General features: G+C 44.6%; 1 protein-coding gene across 3 annotated transcripts in view; it reads right to left on the bottom strand.

The window, feature by feature from the left end:
- Positions 1–11,695: 11,695 nt before the first annotated feature.
- STMND1 (stathmin domain containing 1) overlaps positions 11,696–20,154 on the bottom strand; it is a 30,314-nt gene continuing 21,855 nt past the window's right edge. The window contains exons 4-6 of one of the 3 annotated variants that reach the window (XR_014809650.1): positions 17,994–18,125; positions 13,232–17,301; positions 11,696–12,001 (exon numbers count right to left, since the gene is read on the bottom strand). Coding sequence is in view for 1 of the 3 variants with exons in the window: in XM_005656214.4 (XP_005656271.3) it covers positions 17,017–17,301; positions 17,994–18,125 (417 nt within the window). In the remaining 2 variants the exon portion in view is untranslated. Of the gene's footprint in view, positions 12,002–13,020; positions 17,302–17,993; positions 18,126–20,154 lie in introns of those variants that run through there. The other 2 variants (XR_014809651.1, XM_005656214.4) reach the window with 2 other exon arrangements.

Below are 20,154 nucleotides of genomic sequence, written 5' to 3'. Positions count from 1 at the left end.
AAAAATAAATTCCAGGAGTTCCCCATCGTGGCTCAGTGGTTAAGCATCAGACTGGGAACCAGGAGGTTGCGGGTTCCATCCCTGGCCTTGCTCAGTGGGTTAAGGATCCAGTGTTGCCATGAGCTGTGGTGTAGGTTGCCAACGTGGCTCAGATCCGGTGTTGCTGTGGCTCTGGCATAGGCCAGTGGCTACAGCTCCAATTTGACTCCTAGCCTGGGAACCTCCATATGCCCCGGGAGTGGCCCAAGAAATGGCAGAGGCTGAGGAACCCGAAATTTATAGATGATTCTAAGGCTGAGGATGCTCTTTGGTCACTGGCTGGTATTTTATAAAACATGTCATTGTGTTCAGCCTTGTCGAATTTATGCCGTTAGGAGTTGTACATTCAGAGAAAAGCCGGATCAAGGCACGGGGCGTGTTGGCAGAGTATTTGTTGTAAATGATTTACAAAAGCATGCGAGTTGGTTTGTTGGGAGTTTCAGTCTTCCCTTTCAATAAAACCTTGACTAAGGGTTGGAGATCTGCCTGTGCTTGGACCTCAGGAGGAGAAGGTACATTATATCAGGAGAGGTGGCGGGTACTGGTGTGCTGAGAAATATTCTGGGATCCAACCAGTAATTCCACGTCAATCGCTCATTTATTCATTTATTCAGCAAATTTCAATGGGGGCCAATTACACGCCAGGCACAAACACGAGTCTTTGCCCACATGGACCCTACACTCTAGTTGGGGAGACACGGGTAAAAAGCCAGGTGTGTGTATTCTCTGGAGAATAAAGCTGGGAGCAGGCTAAAGGATTATGCAACTGGCAAGATGCTGGTTTTCAACCTGGTAGTCAGGAAAGAGCTCATTGGCTCTTCCACCTGCAGGAGGTGGAAGAGTGACCAATCAGCTGCCTGGGGGAGGAGCCTCCGAGGCAGAGTGAACAAAGGCTCTGGGGTTCCGACTAGGAACCATGAGGTTGAGGGTTCGATCCCTGGCCTCGCTCAGTGGGTTAAGGATCTGGTGTTGCTGTGAGCTGTGGTGTAGGTCACAGACTCGGCTTGGATCCTGTGTTGCTGTGGCTCTGGCGTAGGCTGGTGGCTACAGCTCTGTTTGGACCCCTCGCCTGGGAACCTCCATATGCTGCGGGTGCGGCTCTAGAAAAGCCAAAAAGCCAAAGGCTCTGGGGTGGAATCAGGCCTGAAGACATCAGGTACCAGTGTGGCTGGAGCAGAGGGAACAAAGGGAGAGTATGAGATGATGAGATCCAGGAGAACAGGATGGGGTGGGGGCCTGGTCTTGTAGATCACTAATTATTTTGGCTTTTACACCACTGGAGATGAGAAGGCTTTGTCACGCTGATTAGAAAAGTGGTAGGAGCTCTATGTTTTAACTGGGTCAGTCTGGCTCCTGTCTTCAGAATTGTCTGAAGGGAGACAGGGCAGGAACTGGGAGATGAATCAGAGGGCCATGAGGTCTCTCAACCCAGGTGAGAGATGGGTGTGGCTCAGACATGGATGTAGTGCATAGGCAGTGAGAGGTGGTCAGACTCTGGATATATTTTGAAAGGAGAGTGGGCAGGACCTGCTTAAGGACTAGAGCAAAGACATGAGAGAAAGAGAGGTCAAAGATGACGTCAGGCTTGCTTTGGCAGGTGGAGGTGGAGATGGGAGAGCTTTTGAGAGAAGCAGAGAGCTCAGTTTGGAACCTGTTGAGAGGCTGATGAGACATCCAAGTGGAGCCCAGACTTCGGGAAGCTGTCCATGTTGAAGATATAAATTTGCCAGTCATCTTCAGGTAGACGGCAAATTTATATCTTCAGATATAAGCCATCAGACAGGACGAGATCACCAAAGGTGATTATTACTTAAAAAAAAAAAAAAAAAAATAGTGCGCCAAACCCTTAATGAATAGAGTTGGGAACCAGAAGGGGGAGCTCTCAGACCCCCAGACATGCTTGAGCCAAGAACAAGAAGAAAACCTCCTTTCCTGGCAAGGACTCAGCCAATGCAAAGTCGTGGATTCCTTGTTTACTACAGCGCTCCCGACATTTTTGTCCCCTTACAAAAGAGATCATTCTCTTGCCCTGTAGGGACTTGCATGCAGCTTTGCTGCAGTTGCAGACCCGATTTCAGTTCTCTGCTGATCCCAAATTAACCCATCCTTGTTGGAGAAATATCTGGCGGTCTATTTTTTTCAGGTCAATGTAGATAGAAGAGAGAAATGGGAAAAGATCAGGGAAAAAACAAAGTCAGAGAACCGAACCAAGAAATGAAGATGTGAGAAGGATCTTCCATAAAGATAGTGAAGTCTGGAGTTCCCGTCGTGGCGCAGTGGTTAACGACTCCGACTAGGAACCATGAGGTTTCGGGTTCTATCCCTGGCCTCGCTCAGTGGGTAAGGATCCGGCGTTGCCGTGAGCTGTGGTGTAGGTTGCAGACGTGGCTGGGATCTGGCATTGCTGTGGCTCTGGTACAGGCCGTTGGCTACAGCTCCAATTAGACCCTTAGCCTGGGAACCTCCAGATGCCTTGAGAGCAGCCCTAGAAAAGGCAAAAAGACAAAAAAAAAAAAAAAAAAAAAAAGGATATATATTGAAATCTCCAAGAATCAAGACAAGGAGTGTTGGAGAATGTAATAGTAACCCAGGAGCTAAAATATTCAAGGAATAGACCATCAAAAGTTTGGATTATTATGCAGCCAGGCAGAATGGCTCAAAAAGCTACAAACTCCAATGGATTTTCAGCCCGCAATGGAGATGCGCCTTGACTTCTATTAACTATCCTTTAGCGCCACCTGCTGGACACAGACCCAAGTAAATAACTAAAGAAAGATGACTCCTTTTAAGAAAAGTCCTTGTGATTAAGAAAATTTCATAGCAGGTGGAAAAAATTAAAAATTTCTCCGTGTACTGTGATTAATCAGATAGTCACATTGAATTTCACAAAACGTGGTTTCTGAAATAGCTAGTGATAAATAGAAGAATAAATGAGGATGTATAACGAGTGATGCAAAATTTGGGAAAGACTGAAAAACAGACACACCAAGGGATAAATAAAGGAGGAAGTGGAAAAGAGACAGAATTGTCTAATTATTCTATGACTTGTCTTTTGGGGAATATTCTATCTTTTTAAAAGTTTTTTTTTTTCATTCGTGTATATTTTGTTCCCCCTACCCTGTAGCTTAAAGTTTCCTGTAATCAGAGAGTTCGTCTTCCATGTTACTCTACCACCATATCTGAGACAGTGCCAAGTGGGAGCTGACGATTCATATTTACCAAAGACTGGAGTAACAAGCAGCAATCAAGAGTAAAGATAGGTTATGGAGTTTCCTTCATGGCTCAGTGGTTAACAAACCCGACTAGGATCCATGAGGATGTGGGTTCGATCCCTGGCCTCGCTCACTGGGTTAAGAATCTGGCGTTGCCATGAACTGTGGTGTAGCTTGCAGATGGGACTCAGATCCCTCGTTGCTGTGGCTGTGGTGTAGGCCGGCAGCTGTAGCTCCAATTTGACCCCTCGCCTGGGAACTCCCGTATGCTGCAGGTGCAGACTTTAAAAGCAAAAAAAAAAAAAAAAGAGTAAAGATAGTTTAAACAGACTCATAGGTATAGAGAACAGCCTAGTGGTGAACGGGGATGGGGAGCAGTATAGGAACAGGGGATTAAGAGATACAAACCACTATGTATAAAATAGATAAGCAACAAACATATATTATACAGCACAGGGAAATAAAGCCATCACTTTGTTGTAACTTTATATGGAGTGGAATCTATAAAAATATTGAATCACTGTGTTTATACCTGAAACTAACGTAGGATTGTAAATCAACTATATTTCCATTACGAAAAAATAGTTGTACAATGAGAACATACTTATTACCGAACTGGACACTTAAAAATGTTAAGACGTTATGTGGTTTTTTTAACCCACAATTTTAAAATGTTTAAATAATTTAAAAAGGGCAGCATGAAGGGTCCTTGGGGGGATGGAAATATCCTAGGTCTTGATTGAGTTGACGTTAACACTCGGGTTGTGATGTTGCACTCTAGTTTGGCACTGTGTTACTCCTGGGGAAGGCTGGGGAAAGAGTACATGAGATCTCTGTGCATTATTTCTTCTAATGGCAAAATTAAAAGTTTCATTAGAAGGAGAATAAAATGCGATTTGGTATTGACACAACGCAGAGGACTAACCGCTGTGTGATCACGGCGTGCCACCTCCGAGGCAATGTGATTTGGTCTTGCAAGTAAACTGCTCAAAGAACACAGCATGAATACATTACATGTGGGTAAAATTGAAAAGATGGTGTTACACTTTGGTGTCGCTTTCTTGAATTCGACCAAGTCGAAAGCAAATTATTTGAATCCCTTGGGATAAATAGTTGGCAGGAGCAATATCGGGAGACAATTAGACCCAAGTCTAACAGCTTGGGAGGAAGAGGGACAGTGCAATTTTAGGTTTTTAATAGAAAGATCTTAAAATACCTTATGTAAAATTAACATAGTGAAGAAAACCACATAATCATATGAAAAATTCAATACATGATATTAGCAACATGAATCCAGCATATTAAAATAATAATACCACACCAACTGTGGTTTACATTGCAACTTGCCTATTCAGCATCTATTTGACCTTCTCTCTATTGTGTTTTGGGTTTTTCTATTTTATTTTATTTTACTTTTTGACTGCACTCATGGAATGCAAAAGTTCCCAGGCCAGGGATCAAAGCAGTGCCACAGCAGCAACCTAAACCACAGCAGTGACAATGCTGGATCCTTAACCCACTAAGCTACCAGGGGACTCATTTTGTTTCGATGCTTTTTTTTGGCGGCGGGTGGCGGCCACACTTTGTAGCACCTGGGCTATAGTGGTAAAAGTGCTGAATCTGAATCACTAGACCACTAGGGAACTCTCTGCCCATCTCTCTTATGAATGGAACCCCACTGTATTCAGTTATCCACCCCTTTCCAACTTGCCTCCGGGAAAGTGATCCTATCCCCAACTTCGAGAGGAGATTTGATGGTTCTAGAGGCAACTCCTGTTCCCTTGACGGTGGCTGGCTCAGGAATGGGCATGGACATGACCCAGGCTTATGGAATGCAAAGGGACACTTTCAGGGTTCTTTAAGAAATTCCCCCCTTGCTTTTATGGGAGAACTTTCTGAAATGACTCTTTTCTGCCAAAGGTGAGTGAGTATGTAGCCCCAGCTGCTACTGAAAACCAACCCATGACCACAAGGAATATTTGCCTTAGAACAAAACTGATGTTGTGGGTAGAGGAATGAGAGACAGAAAAGCCTGGATCCAAGGTGACTGCTGAGCATTGGATCCGCATACCATGGACTTGCCTTGCCTTTTATAATTCTGGTTATAAACATCAATACAGTTCTTATTAGGTTGGTGCAAGCTGGGCTCTGTTATTTTTAGGCAAAAGCATCCTAACTGATAAAATGATTCGGTCGAGGATTCTGGGAGTGGCAGTATTGTTCAGCATTGGCAAAGAGGCTGGTATAATGCGTCCCGTCGATAGGTCAGAGGTGAAAAACATGACTTTATCTAGATACACAAAACATTTGGGAAAATTCAAAATCCACTTTCGAGTTAAAGATTGTCCCTTAGAATAGAAAAATAAAAATACTTATAAGCCCTCTCCGGGGATGCAGAAGCACTTTGGGAACATAGGGATCTGCCTATGTTCCTGTCTTTCCCTTCACTCCCAGCTCCAATCTATATGGGTCTCCTGAACCAAACAATTTCTGGGGTCTACTGGAAGCTGGATGAGCGCAAAGTCTTCGGTTTAGTTGGATTTCAGCAGAGAACCAATGTAGGGCTTTCTCTCCCAAGGGCAGGTGGATTGCCTAGAGACCAGTTTCAGGGAGCTCAGGGCTGACAATGCTGGATCCAGAGATACAAGGAGACCTGGGTGAAAGATCACTACCTTCTCTGACAAAACATGCCAGGTGACAGGGCTTCCATAGTGTTAAGGAGCTAAATGGGTTAGTTAATCCCCTCTCCCCCACCTTCTCCCTCCTCAAGATTGGTAAGTACACAGAGACCAGTGTCAGGGAATCTTCCCCACGCACATCCATGGGGGGTGGCTGTCTGACTTCTACACGCACAACTCCCTGGAATGGAGACTGGTTTGCCTCCCTCCTCCTATGATTTTTTTTTTTTTAGGGCATTTAAACACTCAGGTGCTCCAATCAGACAACCAAAAACAACAGCAATAAATCCTACTTAAGGCAGGTCATCCAAGACGGGCTGATAAGTTGTCACCAAGAGAAGACATGCCCAAGGAAGGGAAGCTGTTGGAGGAGACAGACAATTTACTGAGGAAAAAAAAAATTAGGGGAGTCATGGGCAACACAGAAAATAATTTGTGAAGCTAAAAATATTATTTACCAATTAAGAAATTCCCAAGATAGGAGTTCCCATCGTAGCTTAGCAGAAACGAATCTGACTAGCATCCATAGGACACAGGTTCTATCCCTGGCCTTGCTCCATGGGGTAAGGATCTGGTGTTGCTGTGAGATGTGGTGTAGGTCATGGACACAGCTCAGATCTGATGTTGCTGTGGCTGTGGCATAGGCCAGCAGCTACAGCTCTGATTTGACCCCTAGTCTGGGAACCTCTGTGTGCCTCAGTGTGGCCCTAAAAAGACAAAAAAAAGAAAAAAGAAAAAGGAATTCCCAAGATAAATAGAAGAAGAGCAATGTATTATTAAGTGCTAAAGTAGTGGTCTTGAGAAGCAAGTCTAAGAAATAGCTCAATGACCATAGGAAAAGTTCATGAAAAGAGAAGAGAGACCTGGAGAAGAGACCTAAATGCTTAATTCTGTAATAGAGCTCCAGAGAGAGGAAATTAAAAAAAGAAAAAAAAAGCATTTCTGTATGTTTTGTTTTTCTTTTTTAGGGCCACACCTGTGGCACATAGAAGTTCCTAGGCTAGGGATCAAATTCAAGCTGCAGCTGCTGGCCTACACCACAGCCACAGCAATGCTGGATCCAAGCCACATCTGTGACCTGTACCACAACTTGCAGCAATGCTGGATCCTTAACCCACTGAGGGAGACCAGGGACTGAACCTGAATCCTCATGAATACTAGCCAGGTTCTTAACCCACTAAGCCACAGTGGGGAATTCCAAGGATTTCTGTAAGGTAAACAGATACTAGAGGTTTACAGATTAAAAATATGTACTTATTTCCAGACTGCATGTATGAGGAAAGACACACATCAAGGAGAAACCCAATAAAATTCCTGGATTCAAAAGAGAAAGGGAAAAATCATCAAACAGCCAGGTAAAAAGAACAAATTTCTTCCCAAAGACAAAGAATCACACTGGTGTTGGACTTCTCATATGTCACACAGGAAGCTAAAATAGAGTAGAAGCAAATCTATAAACTTTGGATAGAAGGGAACAAACCACAGTTCTATACCCAGCCAAGATATACCATCTCACATGTCAAAGAAATTGGATGATACACAGGAATGCAGAGATTCTATCATTTAAGAGCCCCCCAAATGAGGGCTTTTTTCTCAAGGAAATTCTCTAACCAGAACACAGACCCAAACAGACAGCAAGAGAGAGCAAGATGAAGATGACAGAAACAGTGATGAGCATGGAAACTTGATACTTACATCCAAAATATATCTGTATCTATTTCCCTAAAGGAATAAGGTAGACTTTCAAAAGAATCTGTATAGAAGAGCAACTACGGACTCTGGGACAAAAGAGCATGCTTTAGGAATAATCAAACAATATGTTTTGTGCTAGTCTCAGGCCAGCAATAGTGATGCTATTGGCTAGAAAAGCCTGAGGGTCCTCCCTTAGGCCCCTGGTGAGCCAAGGTTGGCACCAATGTTGTGGCTGGACAGGACTTTGTGGTTCTTGTCATGACTGCAAGACACCCCTCAGCAATAGCCATTCGGGAACTTGGCAAGAACAAGGTTTATTACTCACTAATCCTAAAGGGTACACAGGACACCTGGGGCCACATACTGAGGTTGTGGATTAAGAGAGCGAGCTTGGGTTTCTGCTTTTTTTGTTGGGGGCGGGGTGGGGAGGGCTGATGGTGGGATGCCTAGGATTTTGCTGGTTTGCTCTTTATTGGTTAATTTAAAACATATGAGTGGAAATTATAGCAGGGGAAGGGAAAAACTGAAGTCAAAAGGTCACTGATCTCAATCAACCAGAAACAAAGGCAACTTGGGAGGGGGCAGTCTGGCTCTTTAACTATGTAGCTGGCAATCTGTTGATTTAAGGTGGGTGTCTTTGAAGTACACACTTTGGCAATGCAAAGCTTAATGTCGAGCACTTGCATTGCAATTTTTAAAAAAGCTGTCAGGTGCTTACACTACACCATAATTAAACCAAAAGTCCTAAATCGTTTCAGAAAAACTGGGAAATGCAGTAAGAGGATAGTACCTAAAATCATTCCACAACTTTCCATTTTAAGACCCAAGGGAAAGAGAAAAAAAAAAAAACAACTGAAGAATAGCCACAGATCTCATTGAGGGTGGGGAGATACAGTTCATCAAACAGTCGCCTCTGGGAGGCCTCAAGTTGCCTGGTTGCTGGAGGTTGGGGGGTGGACCACTGTGAGGGTCCCGAGTTGCCCCACTGAGACTGTCCTGGGGAAGTGGTGTCCGGCAGGCCCTGAAATGCTCCTTGACCATATGAAGAAACAGGCTACTCATATGCCAATGCCTGGACTATATTTAACCTACAATCTCTACATTTCAGGAAGTGTAAATGCACTACTTCATCCAAGCCAAGGCTTCAAGGCTGTCTGCCAAAGATGCCACTCTGTTCCTTTGCCATATAGTATGTTGCACTCAAGAAGTTAAGTCTTTCTGGCATATGATTGGCAGGCCAGCAATTGTTCACCTTCATCTGAGGGCCAAGGTCAATTTCTCTACCTCAGCTGCAGCTGGTAATGACCTGGTTTTGTTTTTTCTGGTGTGGATTTCCCATATTCAAGCTGGGACATTCAAGTCTAGAAGGACAAAGGGGTCGACAGTCCCTCCTTGGAGGATTAGATAGATGGTTCCAAGGCTTCTGGACTAATCCAGCAATAGCTCACTGTCACCATATTCCTGCAGAAATAACAACTCCCTGCATTGCCAATTTTTCTGCCATGGTACGTGTAAGATCCAAAATGCAAATTTCGGAGTTCCTGTCGTGGCGCAGTGGTTAACGAATCCGACTAGGAACCATGAGGTTGCGGGTTCGGTCCCTGCCCTTGCTCAGTGGGTTAACCATCCGGCATTGCCGTGAGCTGTGGTGTAGGTCCCAGACGCGGCTTGGATCCCGTGTTGCTGTGGCTCTGGTGTAGGCCGGAGGCTACAGCTCCCATTCGACCTCTAGCCTGGGAACCTCCATATGCCGCGGGAGTGGCCCAAAGAAATAGCAAAAAGACAAAATGCAAATTTCCACTTTATGGAATTTATGAGATGAAATGTAAGACTAACTTATAATAGGCGTTTTTGTGTCGACTTTGAAGTGTTTACAACAACTTATTGATAAAGTGAAAGTAATCACAATCTAACGAACAGGCACAGGTTAAATAATAGCATCTTCCAACTTTTCAAAAAACTGCAAACCCCTTAAGCAGTCCAAAAAACAGTTTCATTTAATTTGAATGGCGTGTGAGGAAAAAACTGTTTTAAAAATGTTTGGTCAATATACTCGAGATTGTGTTCGAAATTTTCTTAAACATACAATAGATTAATTGTGTGTGGGAGATTATTAATAAAATAGATGATTAGACAGGGAGTCAAACTGTGCATATATGTTGTAAATATTTTGATTTAACTTAAAACATTTACATACACCCTCACTTGAAACACTCTTTTGTCTTTTTAAGGCCACAATGGAGGCATATGGAGATTCCCAGGCTAGGGGTCAAGTCAGAGCTGCAGCTGCCGGCCTACAACACAGCCTCAGAAATGCAGGATCCAAGTCTCATCTGAAACCTACAGCTCATGGCAACTCCGGATCCTTAAAATGCTAAGAGGGGCCAGGGATCAAACCTGTGTCCTCATTGATACCAGTCAGATTCATTTCCACTGAGCCACAACAGGAACTCCCTTGAAGGACTTCGATGTAACACCAAGGCATGGTTGGGTGTTAATGCATTGTCTGCAGCTGCAGTTTTAGTTTTCTTGGAGGGTGAAATTTGTACATTTTATGAGAACATGTGAATCTAGAACCTTCACAGATTTTTTTTTTCACACTCTTGTCTATTCCTTTATAGATCACACTTTTAAAAAAGCTATTCAAAATTAAATAACCAGTTGCTAGGCTGCACCCCTCAGGCCTGCAAGCCTTGTTCATGGCCCAGGTTTTAGACTTAAGAGCCCAGAGACAGCAACAGAGACATCAATGGTAATTAAACAGGGAATCTTACGAGTCTGAAGCAGAAGGTCCTGGAGCAACACCCTCAGCGTGTATTGCAGACAACAGGCAGGACACAGCAGCAATCTCTACTCCTCAGTGAAGGAGGGTACCATTTATAGGTGGAGGTGCCCTCACATTGGCTCATCAGTTACCAGGGAAACCAGCAGCTGGGGAAGGGGGCACCATGCAAGCAGCCAATTAAGTCCTATAATTAAGAGGATCAGATAGTCTTGTGAGTGACGCAGGGACTGGTCGAGCAGGCGATGTACAGAGAACAAAGGACAGTCATCTTGAGTGGCCTGATCCTACATCAGTACAAATGGTGTTAATCAAGGGTGATAATGATTCACCTTGACCCTTGGGGCAGGTGAAGTAGGACGTGCCGAAAGGTGGCTTTCTAGTCCTAAATGGGCTGCTTACTGTGGGCATGGCTGGGCAGGCTTACAGCGTGGATGAACATACAGGGCAAAGCCTGAGTGCCTCAGAACCGCTGGGAGGGCTTGCCAAACCCAGATTGCTCAGCCCCATGATTTGATACAGAAAGTCTGGGGTGGGGCTGAGGACTTGTCTTTATCACAAGCGCTCAAGTGATGCTGGTGCTGCCGGGGGTGGGGGTGAGGGTGGGGTAGGGCCCTCACACTGAGAGCCACTGGCACAGGCCACTCTCACAGGGTCGGTTAATCCTCTGTACAGTCCTTCTCCCATTTAACAAGTTAACTGCTATTTAAGTGAAGGAGGAAAAGCATGAATTGTCATATATCTCTTTAAGCAATATGTTTGGTTCGGGGATTGAAATGTACGTATTAATTACTAGAAAGGACTAGGAGCTGCAGTACTGATTTTATGACCCTGATGTTTAAAATGATTGCAATTTGGTGCTTAAAACAGCCAATCACTTAAGTTTTCTGACAGTAATTTCTTGATTCTAAATGACAAGAAAAAAGGTTTTGGACCCTTAACTGCAAACACTTTTTTTTTTTTTTGTCTTTTTGCCATTTCTTAGGCCGATCCGGCAGCATATGGAGGTTCCCAGGCGAGGGGTCGAATGGAGCTGTAGCCACCTGCCTACGCCAGAGCCACAGCAACTCGGGATCCGAGCCACGTCTGCAACCTATACCACAGCTCACGGCAACGCCGGATCCTCAACCCACTGAGCAAGGCCAGGGATTGAACCCACAACCTCGTGGTTCCTCATTGGATTCGCTAACCACTTAGCCATGACGGGAACTCCTACAAACACTTTTCTATCAGTGACCTTTTGCAAATGCAGGTAGCCTTTATATCTGATCAGTGAAAAGTCAACTCAGATATAAGATACCATCATTACTTTTTTTCTTTATTGCAGGGGTTTTTTGCAGCATACTGGAGACCTCAGTGCACTGAATACAAACTGATGAGACGAATGCAGCTTCCTGAACTGGAGAAGAGTCTGGAGGTGGATTTGCAAGCCTGGCTGCCCCTGACCTTCAGTGCTCAGAGAAGTGGTCACCAAGAATAAGGATGATGGAAATTGAGGTCCTGGGCGAGCCAGCAGGTCTGTCCTGTCTGCCTTCCAAAGTGTTCAGATTGGTGGTGGTGGTGGTGGGATGGGGGATCTTCAATTATTTTACTTCCCCCTTAAAAAACAGAAACGGAGCGGTGTTATGACTGTCTTTAAAAATGAGAATCCCTTGCTGCAAAACAGCAAAACTAAACCATGTCACATCATTAAGAACGATACCGGGCCAGTAAATTTATTTACATGAAAAGATATTGTACTTTTGAGTGAAAAATGCAAGTTACAAAACAGTTTATGTTGTATGAGTCCATTCATGAGAGGAAAAAAAAAAGTTGAAGTACATACAGCAAAATGTTTCCAGTAGTTTCCTTGTCGGGGAAAATGCTGGATTTTTGGTGGGATTTTGTTTTGCTTGTTTGTTTTTTGTTTGTTGTTTTTGCTTTTTAGGGCCACACCCTAAGCATGTGGAGGTTCCCAGGCTAGGGGTCAAATGGGAGCTGTAGCTGCCGGCCAACACCACAGCCACAGCAACTTGGGATCCGTGTGTGTCACATCTGTGACCTACACCACCGCTCATGGCCACGCTGGATCCTTAACCCACTGAGGGAGGCCAGGGATCGAACATGCAACCTCATGGTGACTAGTCTGATTTGTTTCCACTGTGCCACAACAGGAACTCCCGGATTCTTGGTGTTTGTTTTTTTTTTTTTGAGTCTCTCTCTTCTTTTTTTTTTTTTTTTTGGCTGCCCCCTGAGGCACGTGGAATTCCTTGGCCAGGGCTGGAACCTTAACCAGCTTCACACTAGAGAACTTTCAAAGTTCGGGATTCTTATACGTTTTTCAGTGCGTATTTCCCATTACATGTGACTTAGGGAATTAAAAAAAAATAAAAACAAAGAGGCAGCTATTATTTTTAAGAAGCAGATGCAAGTGACACCAAGACACCATGATGGTCATGAATTCTACCACGCAACGTTATATCCTGGTTGTGTGGGTGCCAAAGTGACCCATCTGCTGACATACCACAGCATTATATGTCTCTAAAATGCAGTATTTACCTTATTATTATTCCTTCAAATACTAGCTATTTACTGATAATGAAATAACAAACACAGAAACAGGCATAGTCATAAATTACTGGTAGTCACTATGGCAACATCCTATGATAAATTTTATTTTTGTCCTTGTGATTACAAAATTACTTTTGCTAACATACAAATCTTACATCCTGCATATTTTAAGTATATGTGAAACAGTTCAAAATACACCTTTTAAATATTATTTTCAATAAATATAAGTTATCCATAAGTTTCCCCACCCCCAGGAAAACTGGAGGGCTTTTACTCACCATCAAACTACCTTCCATCAGACACAGCACAGCCCTTGTTCATAAGGCAAAGGGTATAGGTATTTTCCAGCTGTCCTCAGTTAAAACGATTACAAAGACGTTTAGCTCATTCTAAGTCTTCCTGATTTTCCCCTTCTTGAAGGCTGTGATTTGGTTTTGATGGATATACCTTGGTGAATGTTCAAAACTTCATGTTTTAAGGATGAGAAAACCAATTATGTTCCTTCAATAGATAAAACTGACATTATTCCCAGAGGCTGTATTTTAGAAATCACAATCCATAATGTTCAGTGTAAATCATCTTTAAAAAAGGAAGTTGATTATGGGAGAAAGTCTTATTTACATTTGAGATTGTGGGTTTTTTCTTTTTCTTTTTTGGCTGCCCCACAGCATATGGAGCTCCCAGGCCAGGGATCAGATCCAGCTGCAGTCTGGGCCCACCCTGAAGCTGCAGCAATACCAGATCCTTAACCCACTGTGCTGGGCTGGGGATTGAACCTACAACCCAGTGCTCCCAAGAGGCTGCTGATCCCATTGCATCACAGCGGGAACTCTGGTTTGGTTCCTCTGTTTGTTTTATTCATTTTGGCAGGGATGGAGTTAAGAGCTCACTGGCGGCACAGCAGGTTCAAACACGAGTCTTGTGCACAGCTGATGCTAGCAGTTCTGGGAAGGTGGGAAGGGCTTACCACCACCGACCCTCCATCTCTTCATCCCTAAACTCTTAGATGCTTTTATGAGCAGCAACACACCTAGAGTTTTAGAGTGGTTCCCAGTGTCCAGATAACCATCCTGTTAATCTGGATGGTCTTGGAGTTCCCGCTGTGACTCAGCAGTAACGAACCCGACTAGCATCCATGAGGACAGGGGTTCGATCCCTGGCCTCACTCAGTGGCCAGGGATCTGGCATTGCCGTGAGCTGTGGCATAGGTTGCGGATGCTGCTCAGATCCCGAGTTGCTGTGGCTGTGGTGCAGGCCAGCAGCTGCAGCTCTGATTCGACCTCCAGCCTGGAGTGTGGCCCTTAAAAAAAAAAAGGATGATCTTGCTAAGAGAATATACAGCTTACCATTTGGGTGTGTTACGACCTGGCATGTTTAACTCTATAGAGAGTGGGAAGTTTTCAAGCCGGGCATCAGCCATCATGCTCCCATCTATACTGTATATATTTTAATTCAATAACCACATCTTCCAAGCCACTATAAATAGCAAACGCAAGAGCGTAAGAGTTCAAGAACAAATATTGTGTGGCTTTTAGCAAATCTGAGGATTGATTTGCAACACCATAGATGTGCATTGAAGGTATTTTTCGGATCATTGAAATTTTATCATTTGCAGATCTGAATGGTAATAATCTGAATGATTGTGTGTGTGTCCCCTGCACCATCATTTTGCACAAGTAAATCACCAGCTCCTCTAATATTTTGCAAGACTGGCACATGCCCCTGTGAGATCATCTCTACAGCAGAACCTGTGGTCAGATGAAAAACATCAGGTTGCACACATAGAATTTTATATAACATGCTGTAAATATCTTGGCATAGTCTAGTTGAAGCAGCATATTCTAGTTTACACAGTACTTTTATTTATTCTTTTATTTTTATTTATTTATTTATTTATTTATTGTCTTTTTAGGGCCGTGCCTGCAGTATCTGGAAGTTCCCAGGCTAGGGGTCGAATCGGAGCTGCAGCTTCTGGCCTACACCACAGCCACAGCAATGCGGGATCCTAGCCTCCTCTGTGACCTACACCATAGGTTGCAGGCAACGCCAGATCCTGAACCCACTGAGCGAGGCCAGGGATAGAACCCGCGTCCTCATGGATACTAGTCGGGTTCCTTACCACTGTGCCACAATGGGAACTCCTGGAAATGAGTTTTGAAAGGAGCAACCACCACCCACCACCACCATCATACCTCCCTGGCTGTAGGGTGCTCAGTCCCACAGGCTACAGGCAGATGAGGTGTCTATTTGCAACACCCCAAAGGGGATGTATAAACACGAGGTATCAAGTGGGCTTCTGCTCCAGTCAGCACTGCCTCCAGCCACGGGTTCCAGGGAAACAAGCCATCTCTCGGGGCTTCCTCCAGCTTCTGGAGGCTGTATGGATACATTGATTCATCCACTGAAGAGATATTTACATAGCATGTATTAGGTGCCATTCACTTTCCAAGGTACAAAAATGCAACCATGATCCAGACAGGCCCATCCTCTGTCCTGTTAGAACTGACACAGCCAGCGGTGAAGATGGAAACGCATCAGGTAATTCCTACAGGGGGCGGCAGGTGTGACACTGAGTAGCCGGGCTGCCAAAAGGTGACTCTGAGAGAGGGGCACCCACCCAGACCAGGGGCTCTGGAGGAAGGGGTATCTGAGGGGAGACACGAAAAACAAGAAGACATCAGCCAAGTAAAGCAATGAGATAGGGGCAGGGAAGAGCATGTGCAAAGACTCGGAGGCTGGGGACAGTGTGCTGAGCTGGAGGAACGAGAGGTTCAGCAGGAGTGAATGATGAAAGCTGAGATCCTTCCCCGTCACAAAAAGAAGTCTGGACTTTATATTGACCATAAATGGAAGCCACGAATTTTAAGCAGAAGATCACCGACTAAATATTGAGGAGACTGTTGCAGCAGTCCCAACTGAATGACGGTCGGGTGGTCTGAACCAGGTAAGGACAGGGCCAAAGTACAGAAAGGGCTGCAAGAGATCTCGGGGTTCCCTGGTGGCCTAGTGGTTAAGGATCCTGCGTTGTCCCTGCAGCGGCTTGGGTCGTTCGTAGGACTCGTAAGACCTGACAATTGATTGGATGGGAACAGTGAGGGGGAGGGAAGTTTAATTCCAGTGAGAGGAGGGCCAGGAAAGTCGGCAGGGAAGTAAGGCACTGGACCACCTCCAACCTCAGCCCCAATTCAAGTTTTTCTTTTCTCATATGAAGGAAACTGCAGACTTCATTCTGAGGCGTGGATATGGCTTAAGTTACTTGGATGAAGTTGCAATGCAACCAACTTCAGGATATTGCTTTAAACACAACACAAAAGGGAGAGAATTATAAAAAAAAAACAACCAGGAGTTCCCACCGTGACACAGCAGGTTAAGAACCCGACTAGTATCTATGAGGATGCAGGTTTGATCCCTGGCCTTGCTCATTGGGTTAAGGATCCAGCATTGACGCAGGCTGCGGCCATAGGTCACAGACTTGGCTTGGATCCTGTGTTGCCGAGGCTGTGGTGTAGGCTGGCAACGGCAGCTCTGATTCAACTCCCAGCCCAGGAACTTCCACAGGCCAAAAGTGTGGCCCTAAAAAACAACAACAACAACAACAACAACAACAACAACAAAACAACCACCTGAACATACAGCATAAGAAGCATACATATGGATCATTAAAATCCTTAACACAAATCCCTACAATTTGTCTTAAAGGACACTCAGTGGACAGACACAGCCAAGGGGCAGGAACCCCAAAGAAGGATTTCATTTGGCACAAATACATTAATGGAAGCTGCAAGGTGCTTGTAAATTAAAGATATCTTTGCAGTGTTTGAAGCTACAGCGAAGAGGAAGAACTTTATACTACTGAAGCTAGTCAAATCCTTGTTTTCTTTAAAGCCATTCCGTTCATTCAGCTAAGCACCAGCCCCGGCAGCTCACGCAGTCATTGCCAAACCCAAGGCACCGTCCCTGTGGGCGGGGGGGCAGGCAGGTAAAGAAGACACGAGACACACTAAGAATGTCACCCCTGGGGAGAACTGGATGCCTTTGGATGAAATCGACAGAAAACAGCTTTTTAGAATACGTCATCTGCTTGGTTGTAGGACATGTCTGACTCCACGACCCCAATACCTTCGTAACTCTGGTTTCTATCATCGGAGTTCACGTCACTTTTACTCTTCTTCCTTGTCAACGTCTTTTCTTCCCGCAGGTCAGACGGGTTCCAGACGGCAGAGCTCATAGTGTCAAGTCCTTTGGCAAATGGAGCCTCCTGCCGACACGGATCAGATGAGTCTGAGTGACGGGCTGGGGTCAGGAGCCGGTCACTCCGTAGCCTTTTTCTTATTTCTTCTTCTTTAGTCTGAAAAGCAGTATGAACGAGTGAAAAAGAGTCCAAGTTAACTTCCGCCGCGTTCTCATTCACACTGCCTGCCATGAACATGCCCGGCGTTTCTCTTTGATTATGCAGTCATTCAACAAACATAGGTTGAGAAATTACCGTGGAAGGAGACAAACGGCCCCACCCCATAGCCTCCGGACAGCCTGCAGACCCACCCTCATGGAGCTGTGGTCTAGTCCCCACTCTGCCAGGCAGAGAGACAGAAATAAAATGCTCCCAGACCAAAGCCGTGAAGGCTGCTTCCCAGCAGAACAGCCGGCAAAGGGTTATGGGGACCACATGCGCCAATGCAGGAGTCGAAGGTCTGCACAACTTCCTCCCGGCTCCCATCCTCCACCCCGGGACCTCCGGCCACTCCTGGCCCCAACTCAAGTTTCTCTTCTTCATAAGAAGAAAGCTCCATACGTTGCTTAATTCTCAGAATTGGATCTTGCTTCTTGAGGCTCTAAGGATGAAGCTGTAATTCGACCAGCTTCAGGACAGTGCTTCCTTTCTTCACACAAAGAGAATTTAAACAGATAAATGGATGGCACAGGAAGCACATGGATCACGAAAATAATGAATACAGATCCATGCGATCTGTCTGACAGCTGCCGACTGGAAAGAATGAGCTCATCTCAGCGTCAACGGCCCTCAGACAAGAACTCAGGTACCTTCCTGCGCTCCTCGGCCGCCTGCATCTTCGCTTCCACATCCTTCATCGTGAAATCTTTGACTTCCTTTTTGACCTTAAGTTTTTTCAGCCTGGCCGGTGGTTTTTTCAGTGGCTTCTCAGTAGCGTTTACCTGGAGGAAAGGCACTTTTTAAAACGGTGACTCATGAGTTCCCGTTGTGGCTCAGTGGGTTAAGAATCGGACTAAAATCCATGAAGATGTGGGTTTGATCCCTGACCTCACTCAGTGGGTTAAAGGATTTGGTGTTGCCATGAGCTGTGGTTGCAGACATGGCTCAGATCTGGCCTTGCTGTGGCTGTGGCGTAGGCTGGCAGCTCACATTTGACCCCTAGCCTGGGAACTTCCATTTAAGGGATATGGCCCTAAAAAGAAAAAAAAAAAAAGGAGAGAGAAAATAAATAAAATGGAGAAACAAACATTTATGGGCAGAGAAGAAAGATGAATGAGAGAATAAACACTGTAGAAGATGCTAGTCCTCAAAATTTAAACAGATTTTTGGACTTTTTTTTTTTTTTTTGTCTTTTTAGGGCTGCACCTGCTGCATATGGAAGTTCCCAGGCTGGGGGTCAAATCGGAGCTGCAGCTGCCAGTCTAGACCACAGCCACAGCAACTTGGGATCCAAGCCATCTCTGTAACCTATAGCACAGGTCACGGCAACATCGGATCCTCAACACACTAAGCAAGGCCGGGGATCGAACCTGCATCCTTAATGGATAGCAGTCAGATTCGTTTCCACTGAGCCACGACGGGAACTCCATGGATAGATTTTAAATGATGTGAAAGCTGGTAACAACCAAACTAATCCCTAAAGACTTAATTCTTGGTAACATCAGAATTTCTAAAGAAAAAAATATCTATTAGATATCTGGGGGGAAAAAAGCTCTTCTCAAAAAACAACAAACAAACAAATCATGAAAGAATGCAGAGTTAGAAGAGGGTTCCTGAGAAGGAAACACCCCCCCAAACAAAAAAAACCCTGGAGAACAAATGCAAGATGGGAAAAGGTGGCCCATGAATGATGAATTTGTAGTTCAAGGTCAAAAGTTAAACCCCATGATTTTGTAACATTCCACAAACGATACATGACCTTCATCTGGGATGGAGATTAGTTTTAGGACTTCTGGTCCTACGGAGGAGAGAATTAACCAGGACTGATGCAACAAGCCTACATGGGGCTTTGCCGTAGGTACTTAACAAATGCTTTCATGACACAGGAAAAACAAAAATACAAACAAACCATATGATTTCCTATGACTGACTGTCCTTTATACAGTTTAGAGCAGTGAAAATGACTTTGATTCTAATGTTTAGTTATTTTAAAAGCTTAAACTGTTGTACAGGGTTTATAAAGAAAGTTTAATGGTTTTCTTTTTAGAAACTGCTTTCTAAAAATATGGTTTTTGGTTAGGAGAATAGTAAAATGATCCATAAATAGTCCCCTACCTATTTGGGGGACTATGTTTAACCAGTTGGCCCCCAATCCCGCTCATTAGCATGAACCACCTTAAAGAGTTTAGTGTGTGCCTTTCTATTTTTTTTTCTTTTTCCTGTCTTTTTGCCATTTCTTGGGCTGCTCCCGCGTCACATGGAGGTTCCCAGGCTAGGGGTTTAATCGGAGCTGTGGCCACCGGCCTACACCAGAGCCACAGCAACGCGGGATCCCAAGCCTCGTCTGCAACCTACACCACAGCTCCCGGCAACGCCGGATCCCTAACCCACTGAGCAAGGCCAGGGACTGAACCCGAAACCTCACGGTTCCTAGTTGGATTCGTTAACCACTGTGCCACGACGGGAACTCGGTGTGTGTCTTTCTAAACACTCTCTGTGCACAGATGTTTCTATACATATGTATTCACAGTGAATTTGTCATATTCAACCCATCAATGGGATTGTCCCATCTACATTGTTCTGCAATTTGCTTTCTTCACTTAATTTAATATAAATATCTTTCTAGGTCAGTATATAGTTATTCAAGTGGGGAAGGTCTTAATGAACAGCAAGGCTTCCTTATAAAATGAACCCAATACAGGTACACCTTGTTTTACTGTGCTTCGCTTAGTTGCACTTCACAGATATTTACAGATTTTTTTTTTTTTTTTTTTTTTTTTTTTTTTTTTTTTTACAAATTGAAGATTTGTG

This window comes from Sus scrofa, chromosome 7, assembly GCF_054392235.1.
Source record: "Sus scrofa isolate SSC_HxYL_T2T_F1_AM1 chromosome 7, Sscrofa_HxYL_maternal_Yorkshire_Landrace_v2.0, whole genome shotgun sequence".
NCBI lineage: Eukaryota > Metazoa > Chordata > Mammalia > Artiodactyla > Suidae > Sus > Sus scrofa.
Note: the sequence above shows the minus strand (reverse complement) of the source record. Positions and strands in the feature narration are given on the sequence as shown.